The following is a 22891-nucleotide window of genomic DNA, read 5'->3' as shown; positions in this document are numbered from 1 at the left end:
ATCACACGGAAGCAGATGCACAAAGACAAGCAGAAGAAGCCCTAAAGGACCCCTTTATAGCGATCAAGAAGGAAATCAGAGCAGGAGTGGCAGGAATCCCGATGAATGTTTGGGAACAGCACTTCATTCAGCTTTACAACAAGAACAACTTAGAACAAACATACGAAACTGAAGAGTCATACACCATAGAATCTGGACCAATAACCGACGACGAAGTAACACAAGCCATCCTAAAATCTAAAAAGGAAAAGCAGCTGGACTAGATGAGGTATTCAACGAAAACCTCATAGAAACTCTTGAACAACTCGCCCAGCTGTGGACGATGTACAAATGCCTTACATCAGGAAAAATACCAGAGGATTTGAGGTAGTTGAATATCATCTTGTTATACCAGGGCAAAGGTGACATAGAGGACCTCAACGCATACAGAGGGATTGCACTTGAGAACATCATCTTCAAGATATTCTCCAAAATTCTGACGAACAGACTCTACTCACGTTCAGACGCTTTAATGCCGGAAACACAGATCGGATTCAGGAAGGGAAGAGCAACCCTTTACGCAGGTGCTAACCTCCTAGAAGATACACATGATGCACTAAGACACCCGTCGAGAAAAATCTACACAGTCCGTTGATTTCACAAAAGCCTTTGACCTGCTGAACAGACAAATACTCATGAAGAAACTTGAATGTATGACAGTAAAGGATAACCCAACAACAGCTGCTTCAAAATCCTGCTCACCTACAACAAAATCATAATCAAAGATGGCGTGATGACCTCAGAAAACATAGTACAGACCCACGGTGTTTTACAAGGAGACATGATTAGTCCAACCCTATTCAACATCGTCATGTCAGACGTCAGACATCCTACAAAAGGACTCAGTGAAAATGTACCTCTACGCAGACGACATCGTATTAGGCTCGCATGACAGGGAGGCCCTGTAAGACACTGTAGACCGGCTCCAGGAATGGGTTGGAAGCAACCAACTCCAGCTGAATACCAACAAGACAATGCAAATGATCTTCAGGAGGGGAGGAAGAACCTCTGCACAAGACAAAATGTACTACGGAGCGGAAGTGTTAAAGATCGTAAACTCCTTCAAGTACCTAGGCATCACCCTACAACCATCGGGATCATCCTACAAATTTCACATACAGGAGAGGACAGCTGCCGCCATAAAAGCCATTTATGACATAAAAATCTGACAAGACTAGCACGAGACACTGCATTAACACTTTTCTATGCAAAGATAATGCCTATTCTGACCTATGGCATTGAGCTCATGTGGAACAACCTGACAACTAAAGACCTCTCTACCCCTGAGTGTGTGAAAGCAAGATACCTAAAGAGAACTTTGGATATATCAAAATACGCCCCTTCGAGACTGACCTACTAACTTGCAAAAACGTGCTTCTTCATAGAAGACTTGAGGTTAAGACAACAGCTGCCAGCGAGGAAACAAGAGTCGCACCTGCTTTGGGACAGACAAAACAAGAGAGCGGAGATCTGACCCGAATTCTACGCAACAGATACGATGCTAGTCGGAACTGGACGGAACCAATCAAGAATTTACGAAGTGCCATAACTAGGCTCGTGGTGCACGGTTTCCACCACAAGCTATGCAGAGAAACTGTTTCCACGAACCCTCACAAGAGCATTAAATCACTAATGGAATATAGCAAAGAACAATGACATTAACTCTCTGCATGTTTGTGCGCTTTTCTTATTAAGAATAATTTTGAGAATGCACAAAAAGAAGTGGTCCAGCCCAAAAGGAGAAATACAAGCCCTTTAACCCGGCACACATTTATCTAATGAAATCCGTATACGCTTGTTCTCCTCCATAAGGAATGGCATATGCTTTAGAGTTTTGATCTGCTTCAAACACTCTGCACTTTGTGCCAGGCAACTAATAATTTTTGAAAAACCCCTTGTTGTTGAGCTATTTGAGAGAATGCCAATGTTGTACATATTGACAATGTTGAGAACGTTGCTTCCCGACAGTAAACAAGATCAGTTGAACCATGGCTGTTCTTTTATGAATGTTATTTACTGTCGAGCAACCATGCATATTGTATTTCTACATTGTTATCATATCAGTGTAGCATTCTATTACATCACGTGTGGTTGTCTCCAATTACATAGCTTTCCTGTGCAATCAAAAAGAGCCGAACTACATATAGGACGATATGTTTCTACAAGGAAGTACATTCATTCTACCATGTATTACAACAGTCTACGTTCCAACTGCTGTCTTTAACAGAGGCAGAATGCAACATGGAAGCCACAAACCTGATAAAATCCTCGAAAAGCTGAAATATAACAAGCTCTTTCCTTTACACTGACGTTTGCTTTTCTGCTCTCATAGACATCAAGAAGGCCACAAAGGATATGGCATTGGTAGTAATGTTTGATTTCAATGTTGTGATATCCTGAATTTGAACCCAAATGCAAGCTATCATGTCCTTGAATAATCTTGCAAGGGTTCCTTTTAAAACTACAATTAGAAGGAGTATGAAAATCAAGGCTTCAGCCAAAATTCGAGATGATAGGATGAATTGCACTGTAGTGGATATTGCTGCTATGTAATGAAGGAATGAGATTCCTTTTATACAAAAGTTTACAGTCAAAGTGATTATCTTTAGTGGAATGGTAACATCACTGGATAGCATCCACGCCTGTACCTGTCTCCCAACCGCAGAGTGGTTATACGTATTCTAGGAAAGAAGAGCGAGAAATAAAAATTTCTTGGTAAAGGTTCAGATCTGCTTATAACAGGCACATGTGAAAAGACGATCACGTGGCCGGAATAAATCGAAACATGAAGTTACACTTCCCAATTCATGCTGTATGCGCTGAATTCACATGGCACAGTCGAATGCATGATTTTATCACAAGCAAAGCAGTGAGAGGCTCAACCGCGTGTGGTTACTGCACTCTTAAGAGAAAATAAGCGGACAAATAAAAGGGTGACACAGATTCCAGATATGACAGGCTAGACCTTTAGATCATCACGGAAGATATTGATTTTGATAATGTACCCTTCAAAATTGGTAAAAGAAGGAATATTTTAATATCTCGGTGTGTTAAACTATTATTTCATCTGCCAGGTTGTAAATTTTCCCAGTTCAGCATCACCGTGAGGCGAGCAGCTCGGAACCGGAATTTCCAAGCTGAGAGGGGAGAGCTGGAAATTTTTTATACGCCTGATAGCCAGCTGTATGCCACGTGACCGGCGGGGGAGATTCCAAACCCAGTCGATCGATAATGAAAACGCCGTCCTACACCTAACTGTACATCCAATAAAATTATAACACCCGCTCAAGTGAAAGCTATGGACCAATCAGAGACAATTACGGCAACACACCCTCGTCTCAAGACAATTGTAATGTGGTGTTTCCCAAACGAACTGCTCATTCTAGTGTTCATCCTCGTCTTAGCCTGCATCAAATTCTGACTGCTTCTTATGACTTGCTGCTACTTGGAAAATCTGCCGACACTAAATTAACAGACCTCCCTGGATTCGATTATTCGGCAGTTCAGATTATTATAAAAATTTGATCTACGAATTTAGAAGACTATTGCAAAAGATACGTATTAATTCATAGCGTTTTTCATTGCGTGTGTGTTCTGTACACATTTTAAGACTTGTTTCTTAGTTTCAGCTTATTCTATACTGGGAGAACAGAAGAGGAAGACTCTGTGGAGCTCGAGATAATTTCAAGATGCCAGCACACCAGCCAAAGGAAGTCCACTGTTATTCCATGTTCGTCCTCGCAGCTGCTATGATGTTCTAAAATGTGAGGCAACTTCGGACATGAAGGGGACGGAGTTCGATGGTGGGTGACCTGTTCCATGTCTCAGGTCATTGGTCAAAATCCAGCTTAAACATTCACTTAAGTACCATATTAATTAAAATTATATCTGTAAATCTGTGTACCTAAAATGTAGACATTACCCTTCCTTATTCATTTGCTTAGATTTCTGTTAGTGTTGCAGTAGTTAGACATTTCATTTCTTCTTTCCTTGGTGAAAGGTAGTTTGATATTGTGTGTGAATGTGTACTGGACTCTATTAGATAGTCAGTGCAGTGTGTATGTCTTCGAAATATATTCCAACTGTCCCAATTCAGTAGTACAGGAGTGTGTAAAACTAACAGACCTCTCCAATAATTATAAATTAATTTGAAATTAAATATTAATTTATTTAAAGTCATGAGGGGCAGATATTAGTATGTTTCTTTACGTCAGATTTTCCTCGACGATATTGTGATTTGGGACGGATCTCAAACGTGTTAGAGTCATCAGATAATTTTATCAACCTTTAGCATATGTGGATATGTGACCACGCACGGTTAATAATAATAATAATAATAATAATAATAATATTATAATAATTATTTGGGGATATTAGGTCGTGTAATAATAAATAAATACCAGCTGACGCGTTTCAATCCTGCGACCAGGATCATCTTCAGAGCAACAACAAAGCAAAATGGCTACGGTCTCTCCATAGTAAACAGACTCAAGATAGAGAGACCCTGTTAGAAATGTAGTTCATTCCAGGGCCTTCAGAGTCACGGAGAAAGATGTTGACAAGTTAACTATGGAGGGTAGCCATGATATACTCAGTATATAGCCGTCACCTTTGTTAAAATTATTCGGGCGTTTAGCAGTTTCTATCGCCTCACGAATGATTCTGGGAATAAAATGTTTCTCTTTACAAATGACAAAAGTAGCATCAAAAATTATTTGATGGTCATTATGTATGGCATGTTCTGCCACAGCAGACTTCTCTGGCTGGCAAAGACATAAACCAATCCACAGGAGCAAGGAATCATATATATTCCAGTGCAGTTTAAACCAATAGGATCTTTGACAGATCGCAAACAATTGCCTATGGTGATGTTAGGCTTAAAAATAGTCTTGATATTGTGTTTTCTGAGAATATTGCCAATCCTATCCATGACAGATTGCACGTATGGCAAGAAGGCCAGACTCAAAGGACGAGAATCACGTGACAATCTGTCTTTTGGCTTAGGATGTAGCACTTCGTCAATCTGTTTCCCTGAATAGCCATTGCTCAGAAATGTTCTGGATAGGAACTCAAGTTCACCGTTTAATTTATCCTCCTCACAAACTTCCCTTGCTCGGCTGATAAGAGTGTTAAGCATAGCACGCTTTTGGCAAGGATGGTGATGAGAGGACCCATGAAGGTATCTATTAGTATGGGTAGGTTTACGGTAAACCGAATGACCTAAAGTTCCATCTGATTTCTTAGAAACCAAAACATCCAAGAACGGCAAACATCCTCCACGTTCAGTCTCCATGGTAAATTTAATATTTGGATGTATGCTGTTCAAGTGATCCAAAAATATAGATAATTCGTGTTCACCACGGGGCCAGATAACAAATGTGTCATCGACAAATCTCAACCAGATGGACGGCTTGAGCGTGCAAGATTGAAGACAACGCTCTTCAAAATCTTGCATATAGAAATTAGCGATGACTGGTGCCAATGGCGATCCCATGGCAACACCATCCATTTGTTCGTATATTGTACCATGAAAACTGAAATATGTGATTTAATCAGAGAAGGCCTTCTCATTAAATTTCATTTATTATGAATTCATTTCAGTCAATGTAAGCTAATATTTGTCCATATAATTACAGATATTCATATTCGTTGATTTTGGGGAAGAGATTCCGAATTTTCAAAGAAACCGTCTGAGAAGAAGCAAAAAAAAAAATACAAGATTTTGTTAAAATTTGAGTTTTTGTGAAGAGTGCTAGTTTTAATAAATGTTGAAACCTTATTTTAGTGTTTATTTTTATTGCTGCTAGTCCTTAAGCTAATCCTGCCCTTAAAAATTCTTGTATAGCCAGAAAACGAACAGTCTGAAACTGAGACTCTCATTCTCCAGCTAAGTAGCCCGGGAAAAAGGGGGCAATACTACAACAAGGGGCAGAAATTCGACACTGTCATATCACGCCAAGCAAAAGGTGCAAAAGTCTACAGCCATTCTTCTTTTTGTGATTACATGATTTTTGTGACAACTTCACAGTCAGTATTTCAGTAAAATGGTATTTCATTTTGCATTGATGAATATTCTTCATGAACCAGCTACATTGCTGTAAAAGTGGCCTGTCCCAGGTGACGGATAAGTCTTCGCCACGGGCCTTCCAGCAGACTTGGGCAAAATATAATAGCTCTCGCGGACCAAACATGCACAAAGTTTTTAAAGACAACTTTGGCGGAGATGGAGACGTTCGGTTCGGAGCAGTTGGAAGAAGAGGTACTCTACCTTTCTGGAAGTTAATGCAGAAAGGAACGTCGCATTCCTTTTCTACAGGATTGACTGCAAAAGGCGTCTCTTCCGCATGTCCGGAGTGGCGTAACTACCTACTGTCATGAGATCTAAAATACTTCAAGCAGGCCGTAAATAGCACCGTCTCATTGTTACGGAAATATGTCTCATGGAATCGGGCGAGCGTTGGCAGGTTCCAGTCAGCATGAAAAGTATGCAAAGGTTAACGTCGCAATGGCTGTATTCAACACGTACTAAATGTATGTAACACGACCTAATAGGTTGAAAGTCGGTTTCGATTACAATGCGGTCGTGAAAATTCAATATTCATTGACTTGGCCCTCAACGGGCAACTTAAACGCACTCTACAGTGTGGTGGTAGTAGTACCGGACCTGTAGCTTAGATCCTTTCCAACAGAACAAAGATGGCCTAGGCCACCATAGCTCAATTGGTAGAGAAACCGACGCGAAATCGGGAGGTTGTGGGTTCGGATCCCACTGGTGTCTGGTTGGCCATTTTTGTTCTGTACTTAACATCTATTCAACACGTACTAAATGTATGTAACACGACCTAATAGGTTGAAAGTGGGTTTCGATTACAACGAATCCCCTTGACCGTTCCTTCCACCGGGTACTTCATACCATAGCATTCCAGAGCACCTTGTTGAGAGGATATAATTGCTCTACAAGGAACCAAGCAGTTATGTTCAAGCTGCCACAGGAGCGTCTGATGACTAACTGCATAACTGTAGGACTAGACCAAGGAACTGCCTTATCACCACAGTTGTTCATTCTTGTGTTGGACACCATTATATAAGACCTGCAGAGTCCAATACCGTGGACACTTCCCTATGCGAATGACGTAATTTTGGCTGGCATAAGCTCGACCTCCACCTCCAAACAGAAGCCTGGAATAATCGACTAGTGCAATATGATCCATGCCTCAACAAACAGAAGACAGAATTTACGACACTACAATGTCGGTAAGTTGGAATCATGCATGTTGATAGTGAAGATAAAGCACGAGTTGAGAAATTTAAGTATCTTGGCTCCTCAATATCTGATGATGGCCCAGTCACTGACGAAGCCAATTACAGGCAACGCAAGCCATTGGTGGTTCCTCATATAGTGAGCACTAATCATAGGTAAGCCAGAACCATGGGTTCCCTCATCCCATGGTGTCACTCATATAGTGCTACTAATCATAGGTACTGTAAAAGCCATTGTGTTCTTGTTTGCTACTAATCACAAACCTATTTGGTACCCAACATAGTGGTACTACGCGCAAGTAAAAGCGGCCTATTGTGTTCCCCACGTGGTGGTACTAATCACAACTAGTGTCATGGTTCTAAATTGATCATCCCTTGGTCGCCCCCTTTAGTCACCTCTTTCGACAGGCAGGGAGCACCGTGGGTGAATTCTTTGTCTGCGTCCCCCCACAGGGTTTTTTTCATGGTTGCTTAAAGGTCCTGTAAAAAATGCACTTCAAAAATATCTAGCTTTACCAGAGATTTGTTTTGTAGATATATATATTCAATAAAACTACATGAAGGAACATTAAATATGGTCTTAAAGTTCCTGAATATTTTAAATAATTTTAACCAATAGAATTTTAAGATATTAGTGATTCAATGTAACCTTGTAAAAAAATATTAAACTGATGAAAATGGACAGTTTTTGGAGATAAGCCCACCACAACAGAACACAACATATTCCATATTGTTTAGGATTTCTAGTGTACGTACTTTCTTTCTTCTTTGATGTACGGCAACAGCTGATCATCAGTATGTTCTTCTATGAATATTTCTTCCTTAATATCTTTGGAAGGCTATAAGTAAGAAATAAGAAAAGAAAAGTACAATAAAGAAGTATGGGAATAAAAATATATAGACCTAAACAAGAAACAGGTGAGAAAATAAATTTAGTGTAGGCACAAGAAGAATAAAATTAATTTTTCTCCCATTTTAAAAATATAAGAATGAAAAGGGACAATCAAATCCAAATCACTTTAGATGCAAAATAGGTGTCAACCTTGGTGGCAAATGGTACACAAAATACATTATTATCAAGCACTAAATTTTAAATAAGCAGAGGAGAAGACAATTTCCTAAAATACAGGATTATACAATTCACACTAAATTTTTCTTTATATTAAACACACAACTCATCCCTAATAAATTTACATTATTGACAAAATTCAAATCATAATGTCTTGTGTATTTACAAACATAATCAACTCACATAAAACATGTGGAATAACTTCAAAGAATACTAAACAACTTCTATTAGATTAAAATTTAGATGGCATTTATTTATTTTATTTTTAACCCTTTTTGGAACGTAACTTGCATAACGACCTGCTGCATCTTAACCAGAGCCCCTTTTGCCACTGCTTTTCAGACAGCTGATAAGTGAGATAAGAACATGAAAAGGAACAAACTGTAGGATAGCAGTAGACAAGGTAGCAACAGAAAAGGAGGAACATTTGTAAATATGTAAATTAAAAATTGCCTACACATTCATTCATGAATACTCAGCAGAGTATATGTACACATACATGTGGGGATGGAGGCACTACTGTGTATGTGTGCATGTACAATTTAACAAAAATAAATAACAAGAATAATAATAATAATAATAATAACAATAATAAAAAAATTATAATAATAATAATAATAATAATAATAATAATAATAATAATAATAATAATAATAATAATAATAATAATAATATTAATAATAATAAAAAATACTATCTCGAAATCATTACCCAATGCCATTCCTAGCTTCTCTTTGTCTTCCTGTAATATCAAATAATCCCACATTATTCCTACCACTTTCCCAACAAGTGGACAATGCTTAAATCATAACTATAGAAATATCCATCATCCCTCTGGAAATCACATTAAGATGAAAAAACATAAATCAATCAATATCTCAATCAATCAATCAATCAATCAATCAATCAATCAATCAATCAATCAATAAAACAAGAGCACTTAGAGCTCTCTGTTGTTTATGTAGAAAAAGATTGTGGAAAGGTATGAAACAAATCCCTTCGTAAATTATTTCAATCACTAAATCATCTTCCTATAAGTGTACATTTACCAAAATTTCTTGCCATGAGTTCCAACTTATCTTCATGTTGTGATATTTCCTATATTTAAAAAATATGACTTAAATTTATTAATCAACCAAAGTCATTCCAAGCCATCTCTCCAATGACATCCAAGAATATACTGCTTAATCGAACAGCTTGTCTCCTTTCTCCGAGTGTTCCCAGCCGAAACTTTGCAACATCTCTGCAACAACTCTTTTCTCAGAAATCACACACAAGAAATGGAGCTGTTTCTGTGGATTATTTCCTGTTCTCTAATCAAGTAATACTAGTGACGGTCTCATACTCTCATTGTGGCCTTGCTGGAGATTTATATGCCCTCTCCTTTAGAGCCTCTAAATAATTTCATACCATATTAAGAGATCTGTAAATTTTATTTCCAATCCTGTTTACGTGATTACGGCAATGAAAATCTATCCTTATTATGAATACCTAAAAACATAAAGAGGTGCATATGAGGAACTCTCACCCCATCAACGCAATAATTAAAACAGAGAGGACTTTCTTTTTGTGAAACACACAACCTGACTTTTCACCCCGTTTACAATCATACCATTGTCCGATGTCCATCTCAAAATATCACCAAGGTATTTTCGCAGTTGCTCACAATCCTGAAACATATTTATTGCAAAGAGCCTTACCTCTCATTCTAGTTCATTATTCATATTGTTTATATATTTCAGAAAATAAAGGTCTCATAATACTTTCCTGTGGGAACCAATCCCATAATTGTTACAGGATCAAATAAAGCTTCACCTACTCTAATGCTCAGAGTTCTATTTTCTAGAAATACACCACATGTGACCAAATTATTAGGGTAAATGGTATATTCCTATCTGTATGTAAATTATCGACCTCAATAGCCTAATCCTGGAACATGTTTGGTGGTAAAGTTACCCCTTAGGATATCCCTGTCTTCACTAATGTATTTTTTCATACAGTGGCTACAGTGAGAACCACAATGTAATTTCATTATTTAGATTGTTTTGTGTCATTTTTGTTAGTGTTCATGTTTTGTTGTTTATCACCTATATCTGCACATTTTTGCTGTAGTGAAGTAAATAATGTGACATATTGTTAAGACTGTGCATTCTGTAAGACACAGGCATTACTGATACTATTCAAGAGTTGGGTTGATATTTTTTAAGAGTGGTTCTAGAAAACTGTCACATTTTGAGGTTATGGGGATATGAAAGGACCTTTTGCCAAGAAAGATAGGCATTTTCAGAGAGCTACTTGTTGAGAAACTCTATTCACAGCAAGATATAGCTTCTAGCAAATACAGTAGAGACAATACGCGACACTTCCACACTTGGCCTTGTTAAAATGGGAGACAATTTGCAAGTGGCGCTCCTAGTGGCCTGACCTGAAAATTCGTGCTAAATTCAAATATCAATGGAAATGTATATACGGAAATGGATAAATAAATTACGTTTAGAAAGAAGGTGTTGCTAAAACATTGACTTCAAAGTTGCTAAAGCAATTCTGGATATATGAATGAAGAATTATTTATCAGGTTATTAATATTTAAAGACAGAAATTAGACATATAATCAAGATGTGAAATGGACTGCTGTGAAATGGCTTGATCTTTCATTTATGCATTACTTTTTTAGCTTTAGCATACCTGCCTGAACTTTCATGGCTAGATCTGACTTTTTTTCTCATCCAAAAGCATTGTACATCACATTAAGACAATTATCAATAAAAATATCGGCACATTCCTTATATTCATGATTTAATGAATTTACATTTAAAAGCTGCACTATTTTTCTTTCAACTTGAAGCCTGCTACAAGTTTAGCCGCAAAAGTATTTAAAATTTTCCTATAGGCAATACTAGCCATTACATTAGGTAAAGCAAATTTGCATCATCATCATCACATTTCTTAAATCCCCTGGATTTTCTTCAGTGCTTGACAACGCGTTACGGCATTCCAAATGGGGCAACTTGGAACACACATATGCATTTTCCTGAATGAAATCAAAACCCACATATCACACCTACAACACCACATGCTGTAGTTATACAATGAAATGAACTTATTAAAATATGGGTCACGCAGGTCAGAAGTAGCCCTTCTATAAAAATATCTTTGTAACTGGAAGAATATATATGCAAACACAGTATTTACTTACATTTTCTTGTCACGAGGGAAACGGAAGAAAGACCGCGAATCCTTCTGCACTTCATAGTTATTGCAGCCGAACGCAGCACATATATTTCCACTCATATTGAGAGGAGATATAAAGGAAAGACACATGCTACTATCCACTTATGTCAACTTAATGCAAATGCATAAATAACCCCAAAAACTTCACAAACAAATACACGTGCTCTTATGTCAGAATCAGTAACTCGCAGGTCACTCCGCTCGATAGAGCTCTAATCACTGTCCCTTGATATCTCGCCAGAATGTCGAGTATTGGCTCTAATGTATTTGCTTCTAGACTGCAATTACCACAGCAATCTGTTGGTAGAAGAAGACAAGAGGAAGACTAAATGTCAACAACGTGTTGGAAACTGCGTGTGAAAGAAGAAACTAACCCCAAGGGGTAGCGAAAACAGATTAATTTGTCAGTAAACATTCGCAAGGCTGCTAGTTCGGATTTACCTAAGAAATTTGTAGAGTATGGGTCATTCGTATCAGCCATGACTGTGACACGAGAGCTGTTTAATGCCGGAATGAAAGCAAGACGACCTGGAAGAAAATCAAAGATTACTCCTGCTATGGCTGCATAGTGTTTCCAGTGGGCCCAGACTCTCTAGAATTGGTCATCTGATGACTGGAAAAGTCATGTCCATCACAATTACTATAATTCCTAAACTATAATTTCCTTATTCCATTTTTAACCCAATCTAACTGATGTAACCATCAAGTACAGTTCAAGTATGAAATTTTTCTTTGATTCTGTTCAGCTTATTGCATTTAATGCTAGGCTTATATGTTTTATTTATTTCAGGTTTGTTTTAGTGACGAATAGGTATCTCCTGTCGAAGAAGAGATAAGTCAATATGTCAGAAGAAAAGAAACATTCCATCCAGATTGTGTGAAGCATCCAACTTCAGTGATGGTCTGGAGAGTGTGTGGACGATCATATATTTTAGAAGAAACTGTGAGACATGAGCAGTATAGTATTAAGAACCTCAGGTGCAAGAATGGTTTGGCCAAAGTGAAATTATTTCTATGCAAAGCCACAAAGCGAATAAAGTATTGGAATTTTTAAGGGACAACATTGTAGAAGTGCTTAATTGGCCGAGAAATAGTCCAGACATGAAAACCATAGAAAATCTTTGAGCGATAGCAAAGAAAAAATCAGAGAAACAAATATAACGACAAAAATTGGGTTGACTAAGAAGCTCGTTCAAATCTGCTTTCATGATGACGGTTTAAAGAGTCAGTGAAATACTGATTGAGGGTATGCCCAGTCGAATAGAGTCACTCATAAAAGCAAAGGGGATGCATACCAATTACCGAAGTCATCAGCTTACAAACTGGGAACATCTTACGTGTTCAATTCTCACCTAACCTTGAAAAACTGAATGTTTTAATGTTCACTCTAATAATTTGGCCACGTCTTTATAGCCGCCCTTTTAGTCACTATTTTACCTAGCAAAATTGCACTATCAGTAGTCTCCCAAGATCTACCTTATCAACAGCCTTAGATATGTCAATCGTGATACCTTTGATGTCCTGAATCTAATATATCTGCTATATAGTGCTGGAATCTACAAGATGAGCTTCAGTAAAATAATGTTTACTAAACCTGAACTACCTTCCATCGAACCAGTCGGTAATTTTGTAAAGGTGCATAATATAATCAGAAAGGATGCATTCCAACACCAGTCAAAAGGACTAGTGAGTAATTATTGGATTTCTTTATACACAGGGTGCTACTACACCAATGCTTCGTTCTTCTGGTATAGCTGCTTCAAACATACACCAGTCAATTAAGCACTACAGATTTGGTTGTATATCTTGACCAATTGAATTTCATATATGCCCAGAAATTTAACAATCCTAGCAACATTTCTAGTTTTGAATTTTTTATCTTATATTCTATGTCTTTTTATTGTAGGTCCATGCGGACATTGCAAAATAATTTCAAGGGATTGGGTGAAATTGTCAACTGCAACAGGTACTGTAAAAGGACATAGCCATACCATAGGTGACACGTCGTATGCCTCACAAATGATGGACGCGATGCATATTTGCTGGTGAACAGTGTCTGTTTTCTACATGATGCAGGAGTTCGATGCCCATCAACTAATGGAGTATACACATTCCCATGTTGTATAACTGCTACTCCATACCCTTTCTCAGTCTATCAACACTCAACAACAAACACAGCAACAAGACATTGTACCATGCAGTATATTCTGGACTTCATATTTAGTGGCATTCTTCAGAGTGTATGCCTGGAAGTTCCTTTTTTTTTTCTCAACCATGCCGCCTTTATTATAATTTGCACTTCAACAAGTATCCCACTGTCAGTCTGTAGGCAAGATCCTAGATACCTGAATCAACTTGGATGGAGCCACTAGATGGTTCGGATGACTCCAGGTATTCACTCTTCTTTTTGATCATTCTAAGGTTCCATTGTGAGAAACAGGTATTCCAATCTTCACCTTGATGCCACAGCTGCATTAGGGGTCTATCAGCAAGTGCAACATCATCTCCATATAACAGAGTCCTAGGAACATTCCATTGCAGGTCCCACGTGGTGGTGTCCATGCTGCAATGGGGACAGAGCGGAACATTGGTGTACACACCACCTTCCACTGAGGAGCTCTCCGAGACGTTGACAGAGCAACGTACACAACCTCTGGTGTTCGTGTATAGCGTCTTGATCCAAATTACAAGCATTTTTAGTACACCGTGGTCGCAAATGCAGACCAGATCACATGTTTGAAGTGTATGCTCGAAGATGCAACACTGCCGCGTCGCGATTGCATATTCCTTCACTCACAACATTTAAAATTCAATGAAATACTGAACAAAGGAATGGTTTATTTACAGTAGATGTTCAATGTGGCCCCCTCCTACTTCGGTTCATAGCTCACAATGGTGTAGTAGTGAGTGACTCTTGGACTCTATCCAGGACGTGTAGTGTGGGGCGAACGGCTTGGAAAGATGCGTATGTTCTCGGTACAAGTACTTATATAGGGTTCACATAGTAATCAACTTCTGAGGAACAAACTGTACACTGCCTACCGGAGCTCGGAAGCGACTATGCGAAATGAAAGAGAAACTTGTATATTCGCACCGATCATTACCTGTCTCCCACTTTTCACTTCCCCTCCCTTCTCTCTTTTGACGCACAGAAACAGGCAGCGGCTGGCTCTCTAGATTAGCAAATTCTTCAATTTGAATCAGGAGCTCAGATATAACAAGGTCACTTTGTTTCCACAAAAATAAATACTTCCCCGGAAATCTCACTGCACCATCATTCTCAACATCACAGGAAGAGCAAGCGTGACTTCCTTGTCAGTATAGTTCTGGTACACGTTGTACACAGGTCATTACAGTGAGTGTGCCTTGATTCAGCGACAGATTTCTTAGCCACACATTTGCCAATGACAATTCCTTCCCCGTGTTCAGGGGGCTTTTGCGAAACCCAGTTTATATACAGTTCGTCTTTGTCCTTTCTTACACCTCTTCTTGGACTGGAATCATCCATAAGGACGTTTGACTTTCAAAACAATAGGAACTAGTTATGTTGTACCCACGTTTACTGTAACGGTTGCAGTGAAATATCTGTAGAATGTGTCCACACGTTGTCGATTGTATTTAAGTCAATGAGAGGGAAATTTATGCTGTCTGCTAGGGTCTCCTTCTAGTTTTTATGCCTCCACCATTTGAACTTCTCGGGACCATTTATCCCTCCACCTCTACGAAGCATAGAGATCCTTAAATCCGCTATGACTACCCTATGCTATGACGTATTTTGGAGTAATTGTATATGTTTGGCTATCTAGCATATTTGGAAATTGTATCATGGCGAATTATCATCCATGATTGGGTCTCGTTGACCTGTTAGCGTGTTATTAAATTTGTAACATTATCCTGTGACAGGGATCGCTGGACTCCTGGAGCTCGTCTGTCTGTACGGTGGTGCCACCTGGCCACGTGTCAACTTGTGCGTACGACAAAAACTCTCAGTTGTTAGTCTGAGGTGTTCGTAGAGTAAACATCAATCTTTGCTGTTGCTGGTGGATTCTTAATTGAAGTTTAGTAAAATAAGAAGAAATGGTGAAGGAGTATGATCCTGGTTGCCGGCGATAGGTCAAACATATCTTGGATTATTTTCTTAATTTTTCTTCCTGCAAAACCGTAACATTATCAGTTATTCTTGGTCCCCGAACTGAAATCAAGTGATGAGTACTGACCTAAAATTGAACAATGACTGCGTTGTTCAGAATATGTGCATCTAAATTTGGTTCTGGTGATATTTATTTTACTTCGATGATAAAGAAATTGCGTTTAGGCAGAAATGAAATTGAGTTCCAAGTCACCATAATCTTGTAGAGTTATTGCCAATGTATTTGGGATTCTTCGACAAAATTTGTCAGACGAATTATTTTTGGTCTGATGACCATTTCAAAATTGCTTAAACATTATAAATTAAATGTTATTTACTGTACGAGCTTGTAATGGCAAGTATAACTCGTTTACTGTGGTATCAAAGAATGTCTATCCTGTTGTGTAAGTCAACGATGGCACTTACTAGTTCCTGAATAATTGTTTTAATCTACCTAAATACCACAGAACTGGAATGTAATTTAATGAGTTGAAAACTGTTTCTTTTAACTAACTTGGCTGGTATTGAGGAAGCCATTTTTCTTTCCTGGGTCACTTGATCTCGTTGCTATAGTTGTACTATAAAAACATTATGTGAGCGTTGCTCTGATATTGTTTGACATTTGACGTATGATTGCTCTGTTATGCGTTTTAACATTCAACTATTGAGATGGTGTGGGGTTCTTCTTGGTAATGGATGTTGATTCTGATTCATGTTTACCAAATCTGTGCTTTCACATACCTTACTGCAATTGATGTTTAAGGATAATTATGTTCGGATGTGTTAACTGACCTGTGGGTTTCTTGATTTACTAATTCTGAACTTTTTGCATTTCCGATGCTTGTTCCTTGTGGAACTTATGCTGGGTGTTGCATCGTTTCTGACTCACCTTTTCAAGTTAACTAGAGATAGCCATAAGGAAACTGTTTTCTGCTCTAGTACTGAAGTCAAGATTTTGTCAAGGTCATTAAATTATTATTGTAAATTTCATTAACTCATTGAATCATTGGTTGCATACCGCATAATAAAAGGTGTTAAGTTTTCATTGTATTTGATGGTTAGCTTAGGGGTACCAAAATATGAAAAGGATTAATGTTGTTTTCATCTTAACGAAAGCTAAAATTTTAATGTCTAATTTTAATTCAAATTAATTGTTTACTTTTTATTTGGGAGTTAATTTTGTCTTGAAACTAGTTTAAGTACCTTCTATTTAATTACAGTTTGTGTTTGAATCTGGTGTTATTAATTTAGTCAGTACATTGGAATTAAATTTTTACTAATCCACCTAGATTGCTTCCCTTCTTTGCCGTGACTGCCTTAGGGACAGTTATGGTAAGTGTTCTTGATTTTTTACTGTTGTAGTTTGTCTATTTGTCCCTGGTCGTGCAACAACTATGGCAGTGAATATCTTGGAAAATACACGATAATGCTGATCTACAAGATGATATGACATTCGCATCCTTTATTAGTCGGAGATAACGATGCCAAACAATGATAAGGTCAATTTGGTTGCTGCAGTCACCAATAAACAATAAGGTCAATTTGACTGCTGCAGTCACTACAAGTATAGGTGATGGTGTGATTGATGCACTTTTGAAGAACGTATCACCAGAAACCAAGTCATTTGCCTTACTGAAATCTAAAATATGAGTTCCATCATCATATCAGATACCATAGGTATTGCCACTATGGCAGCTATAACAATTCTTAGTGTGACCAACATGCGCATTAAGATCACCACAGAGAAGTGAGAAATCATCTTCAGCACACGCTGAAACATGACCTCGTAGCTCCTGCCAATGCTGTTCCTTATCTAGGTCATCACAGCCAGATTGTAACAGAGAAAACACAAGATCGAGAGGATGCAAAGTCCATTGTAAGTGACATAAGGCTGTCTCAATATCAATGAACCTCAGCAACACAATCTTGCAGGCTTGTGCACACAATGAAGCCAACACTATTCCTGGTGGATGTACCCTGGTAGATAAGTTCATAGACATCTCTGATGTCAAGACATTTCATGCCTTTTCAAAGCAAGCAACTTCCTACCTAATTAAAATAGCCTGTTCAATTCTAAACTGCACTTAAAATAGAGTAATTACAACAGGTTAACTGACACAATATAATTTTAGTGAGAACTAAATTTATAGGAAGATATCTCCCCTACAATGAATGAATATATTATAATAATGCAAGCATAATATTTAGTAATATAATAACTACACTACAAAAATTCCAAGCTACGTTTAGATGTATACTAATTACAATAGTTTAACTGAAACAACAAATATACTTAATACTATGAATCTATGGAAAGTATGAGCCTGTAAATTTCCATTGACTATGTACATAACATTTAGTTACCTTGGTTTATGAAAGAGACAAAGAGGTGAAAACTTTGAATGCATTTATCAGTCACAGAACAGTGCCATAATTTTTTAATGATTTCTGTCATTTCTCTTTCATCAAAGAATTGTTTTTCATCACATGACACAGTTAGGTTGAATGGCGATGACGAGCTATGAGTGAGAAGGAAGCAACAGTGGCCTTATTTAAGGTACAGCCGCACCATTTCCTTGCTGTGAAAATGTGAAACAATGGAAAACCTACACTTCAGGGCTGTCAGCAGTGCATTCGAACCCAGCATCTCCCGACAGCTACACGGCCAGTTGTTCAGCACCACAAAGAAGCAATCACTTGAATTCTTCATCTTCCAATACTTATTGTGTGAGTATCTTAATATGTAATTTCAAACAACATGTTAAAAAGTAAGTTTATATTTTCAAAATTCAGTGTTCACAATTACCCAGATTTACATTCACCTTTGGACATAAGTTTTCATATACATGCCCAAAATCTTACGATATATAGGGGTTACTTTGGTAAAGTAAAGAGTAAAATAGCACCCCAAATACACATGTTACAAAATTCCATGCAGAGCATGCTTTCCTATCTTGAAGTCAAGATGGGTGGCCTACCTACACTCTTTGGTTCTATGATCGAGGTAGCCCTTACTTCTTTGCAGTTTCTCTGTATGTCTTTCACCAAGAATCCCGTTAAGAGATTTATCAAGCATATCGGCATTGTAGTTACTATAGACCATGCTTCCAAGTTTATACTTATGTTCTTGCAGCACAATCCGAAGTAACCCAACGAAAGCATCCTACTCAGAAAAACTGCCAAGACATGATTCTTGAGGTGACCAAGCTAACACAAGTTGATACTAAGAGAACTTCAGTTGGTGTAAAACACTCAAAAACAATTCACTTCAACTAGCATTTGTTGACAATGAGAACATTCAGTACCACATGATTCAACAAACAAATTCTATCACTGAGGGACAGAGCTTAAGACATAACAATCAAGAAATAGGTTTATCACAATGGTTCTATGAACTTCGATTGTCCACCATTAACAAAGATCTATCCATATTAAGAAACAAAGGGTATACTTGTTTGAAGATAAACTGACATCCAGAATTGTCCCATGGAATATTGGAAGCTAATTCTCCGACATTTCACACCAGGCAAATGCTGGGGCTGTACCTTAATTAAGGAAACGGCTGCTTCCCTCAAACTCGTAGGCCTTTCCTATCCCGTTGCCATAAGACTTGTGTGTGTCGGTACGACATAAAGCCAATAAAAAAAATCTCAGACAAGTGTAAGGAAATATTAGTAAATTGGATGGTATATGCTATAAAATGGAATCATGGATCGAAGGTATCTGGGCATAGAGAAATGCTCGTGGCTCAATTTATCTCCAAAGGAAAGAGATTGGGTTGGGTCAAACACATTTCAATGACACTTGGGTGAATTATCAAATAACAAATACTAAATTTAATGATCAACATTATTTTACTGTAAGACCGCTTATATTATTAAAATTGACAGTTAAAATATAGCTGGGCATCTCGGAAAATTTTACTGTTAATAATGTAGAATGACCCTGCATAAGCACTGTACAAATCTACAGATAGTTTCACTTTAAAGTTCTACACAACAATTTATACTGAAAATGATATTTTCACACCAGAAATAGGATTTCTACAAACCAATTTTACTAATTCAACAACACATCAATATATCAAAATATTACATTCTTAATACTTCTGTATCATTTATACAATAGTTAATACTTTTGAAAGAAATATTTCATCTACAACATACTGTACCCGCATATGGCTTAATTGGAGAAAAATTGAGATTGCCGCAAAGGCTTAATTTGATTCGGTCAGTGGGTCATTTATAACAGCTGTGGTTCAGGCCAGGATCAGATAACCTTGGAGCAAGTCACCTTTAAGCTCACAGCTGCATGACCGTGTGGCGATCCGTTCCTTTTCTCTTATTGGTCAGGAGCCTAGCATGCGACAGATAAGACCAGTTAACATTTTCAAGGCTAGCACCACCCAGCAAGTTTTCAGAACTCTTCACAAGATCAGTTTCAAGCCACGACATTTTAAGAAGACATGAAGAAACTTCATGATTGGTTTCCAACACATGACACCTTCTGGGCTAAGAACTGATAAAGGCAGTGTGTAATCGATGCTCAACTTGCTCTACTGTTTTCATACTGCTCTACTTTAGAGCACAACTTCACTTCGCTTTCCCACTGATATTCTACAAGATATTCTATGCCAATCAACGTTTATTAGCCGTGATAACTTACAGAAGGAACACGTGTGGTATGCATAAATCATCTGAACCCAAAAGTTAAGAGTCGACTAACATTCAAATTGGCATGGTTGGAGCACATATTAATGTGCCATTTTAGTTTCAGTGTGTGCGAGTGTGTGTGTGTGTGTGTGTGTGTGTGTGTGTGTGTGTAGGAAATCTACTGTTAGAAGAAGCCTGCAGGAGAAGGGACAAGGGTAACCATCATGCTGCTTGCAGGAGGAATTTCTACTTTCATCATGGTGCAAGTTGCAAGGGATATTCCCTCCGGTATGTGCCCTAAAGTGTGCTAAAGGAACCAATCCTGAGACGTTGCCAGCCAGGACTGAATAAAATTACATCATAAAAATTTACATACTTTTTTTCAAAATATTACTTTACTTTTCAGAAGGACGCATTATTGATATAATATTTTCTATAATTTTGTGTTGTTACAGATTCTTATCGCTTCTGATCTACTTATTGATGATGGTAAATATTGTGAATGATTGGTGGGTTACTGTAGTCACATCCTAGTTTGTGAACCATAGGCAACGGCTGAGTGGCCTACTAAGTGGTCCTGAAAGTCGGCATACCAGTTGCTATGGAATGGGAGTGGGCATCGCGGACATGTTCTGAGTCTTGGCCCTCCTTGTGCTCAGGCGGCTAGGACTACACAATCCACCAGTGGTCCATTACCCATTAGAGGAGGGATCCTCACTTGGACTATGTGTAAGTAGGGTAGCATCCTGCTTCATGAATTTACTGAGCGCATAACATTTTAAGCAAGCCTCGGACCTATGGGAGTAATGGAGTCCCACTCCCATTTGATCGGCGAGGGACTCCTTGGAAACAACTTGGCAAATGAAATGGCATTTGATGGGGAGCTATCAATATTAATGGGGCTTATGGAAGAAAGAAAGTAGAACTGGCTGAGTCAGCTAAGAGGATGCATCTGGATGTGCTAGGAGTAAGTGATATTCGGGTAAGGGGAGATAACGAGGAAGAGATAGGACATTATAAAGTGTACTTGACGGGTGTTAGAAAGGGAAGGGCAGAGTCTGGGCTAGGGCTCTTTATCAGGTATAGCACTGCACGCAACATAGTTTCTGTTAGGCATGTAAATGAGCCAATGATGTGGGTAGATTTGTCAGTTGGAGGAATTAGGACTAGAATTGTCTCCATGTATTCACCATGTGAGGCTGCAGATGAGGCTGAAGTTGACAAGTTTTATGAAGCATTGAGTGACATCGTGGTCAGGGTCAACAGCAAGGATAGAATAGTGCTAATAGGCGATTTAAATGCAAGAGTTGGCAATAGAACTGAAGGATACGAAAGGGTGATTGTTAAATGTGGGGAAGATTTGGAAGCTAATGGGAATGGGAAGCGTTTGCTGCACTTGTGTGCTAGTATGGGTTTCGCAGTTACGAATACATTCTTCAAGCATAAGGCTATTCACCGCTATACATGGGAGGCCAGAGGTACCAGAACCATAACAGACTATATCATAACCGACTTCGAATTCAGGAAATCTGTTAGGAATGTACGAGTTTTCTGGGGATCTTTCGATGATACAGACCACTATCTGATCTGTAGTGAAATAAGTATCTCTAGGCCTAGGGTAGAGAAAGTGAAATCTGTCTGCAAACAAATAAGGGTAGAAAATCTCCAGCATGAGGAAATTAGACAGAAGTACATGGATATGATTAGTGAGAAGTTTTGAACAGTAGACAATAAGCAGGTTCCGAATATAGAAAGTGAATGGGTGGCATACAGGGATGCTGTAGTAGAAACAGCAAGGGAATGCCTAGGAACAACTGTATGTAAAGATGGGAAAAGGCAAACATCTTGGTGAAATGATGAAGTGAGAGCAGCCTGTAAACGTAAAAAGAAGGCTTATCAGAAATGGCTCCAAACAAGGGCCGAGGCAGATAGGGATTTGTACATAGATGAAACAGAGCAAAACAGATAGTTGTTGAATCCAAAAAGAAGTAGTGGGAAGATTTTGATAATAACCTGGAAAGGCTAGGTCAAGCAGCAGGGAAACCTGTCTGCACAGTAATAAAGAATCTTAGGAAGGGAGGGAAAAAGGAAATGAACAGTGTTTTGAGTAATTCAGGTGAACTCATAATTGATCCTAGGGAATCACTAGAGAGGTGGAGGGAATATTTTGAAAATCTTCTGAACATAAAAGGAAATCTTCATGGTGGTGTCACAAACAACAGAGCTCATAGGGAGGAGGAAAATGATGTTGGTGAAATTATGCTTGAGGAAGTGGGAAGGATGGTAAATAAACTCCATTATCATAAAGCAGCAGGAATAGATGAAATTAGACCTGAAATGGTGAAGTATATTGGGAAGGCAGGGGTGAAATGGCTTCACAGAATAATATTAGCATGGAGTGTTGGTAAGGTACCTTTAGATTGGACAAAAGCAGTAATTGCACCTATCTATAAGCAGGGGAACAGGAAGGATTGCAATAACTATCGAAGTATCTCAGTGAATAGTGTTAAC

General features: G+C 38.3%; 1 protein-coding gene across 1 annotated transcript in view; it reads right to left on the bottom strand.

Annotated features, from left to right (window-relative positions):
• The window catches only part of LOC136885340 (uncharacterized), a 152107-nt gene that overhangs the window by 50628 nt on the left and 78588 nt on the right, over positions 1–22891 (bottom strand). The window contains exon 4 of the mRNA XM_068230281.1: positions 8056–8138. Within this exon, the coding sequence (XP_068086382.1) occupies positions 8056–8138 (83 nt within the window). The remainder of the gene's footprint in view (positions 1–8055; positions 8139–22891) is intronic.

This window comes from Anabrus simplex, chromosome 14 (assembly GCF_040414725.1).
Source record: "Anabrus simplex isolate iqAnaSimp1 chromosome 14, ASM4041472v1, whole genome shotgun sequence".
NCBI classification, from domain to species: domain Eukaryota; kingdom Metazoa; phylum Arthropoda; class Insecta; order Orthoptera; family Tettigoniidae; genus Anabrus; species Anabrus simplex.
This window is presented reverse-complemented; position numbering and strand designations above follow the sequence as displayed.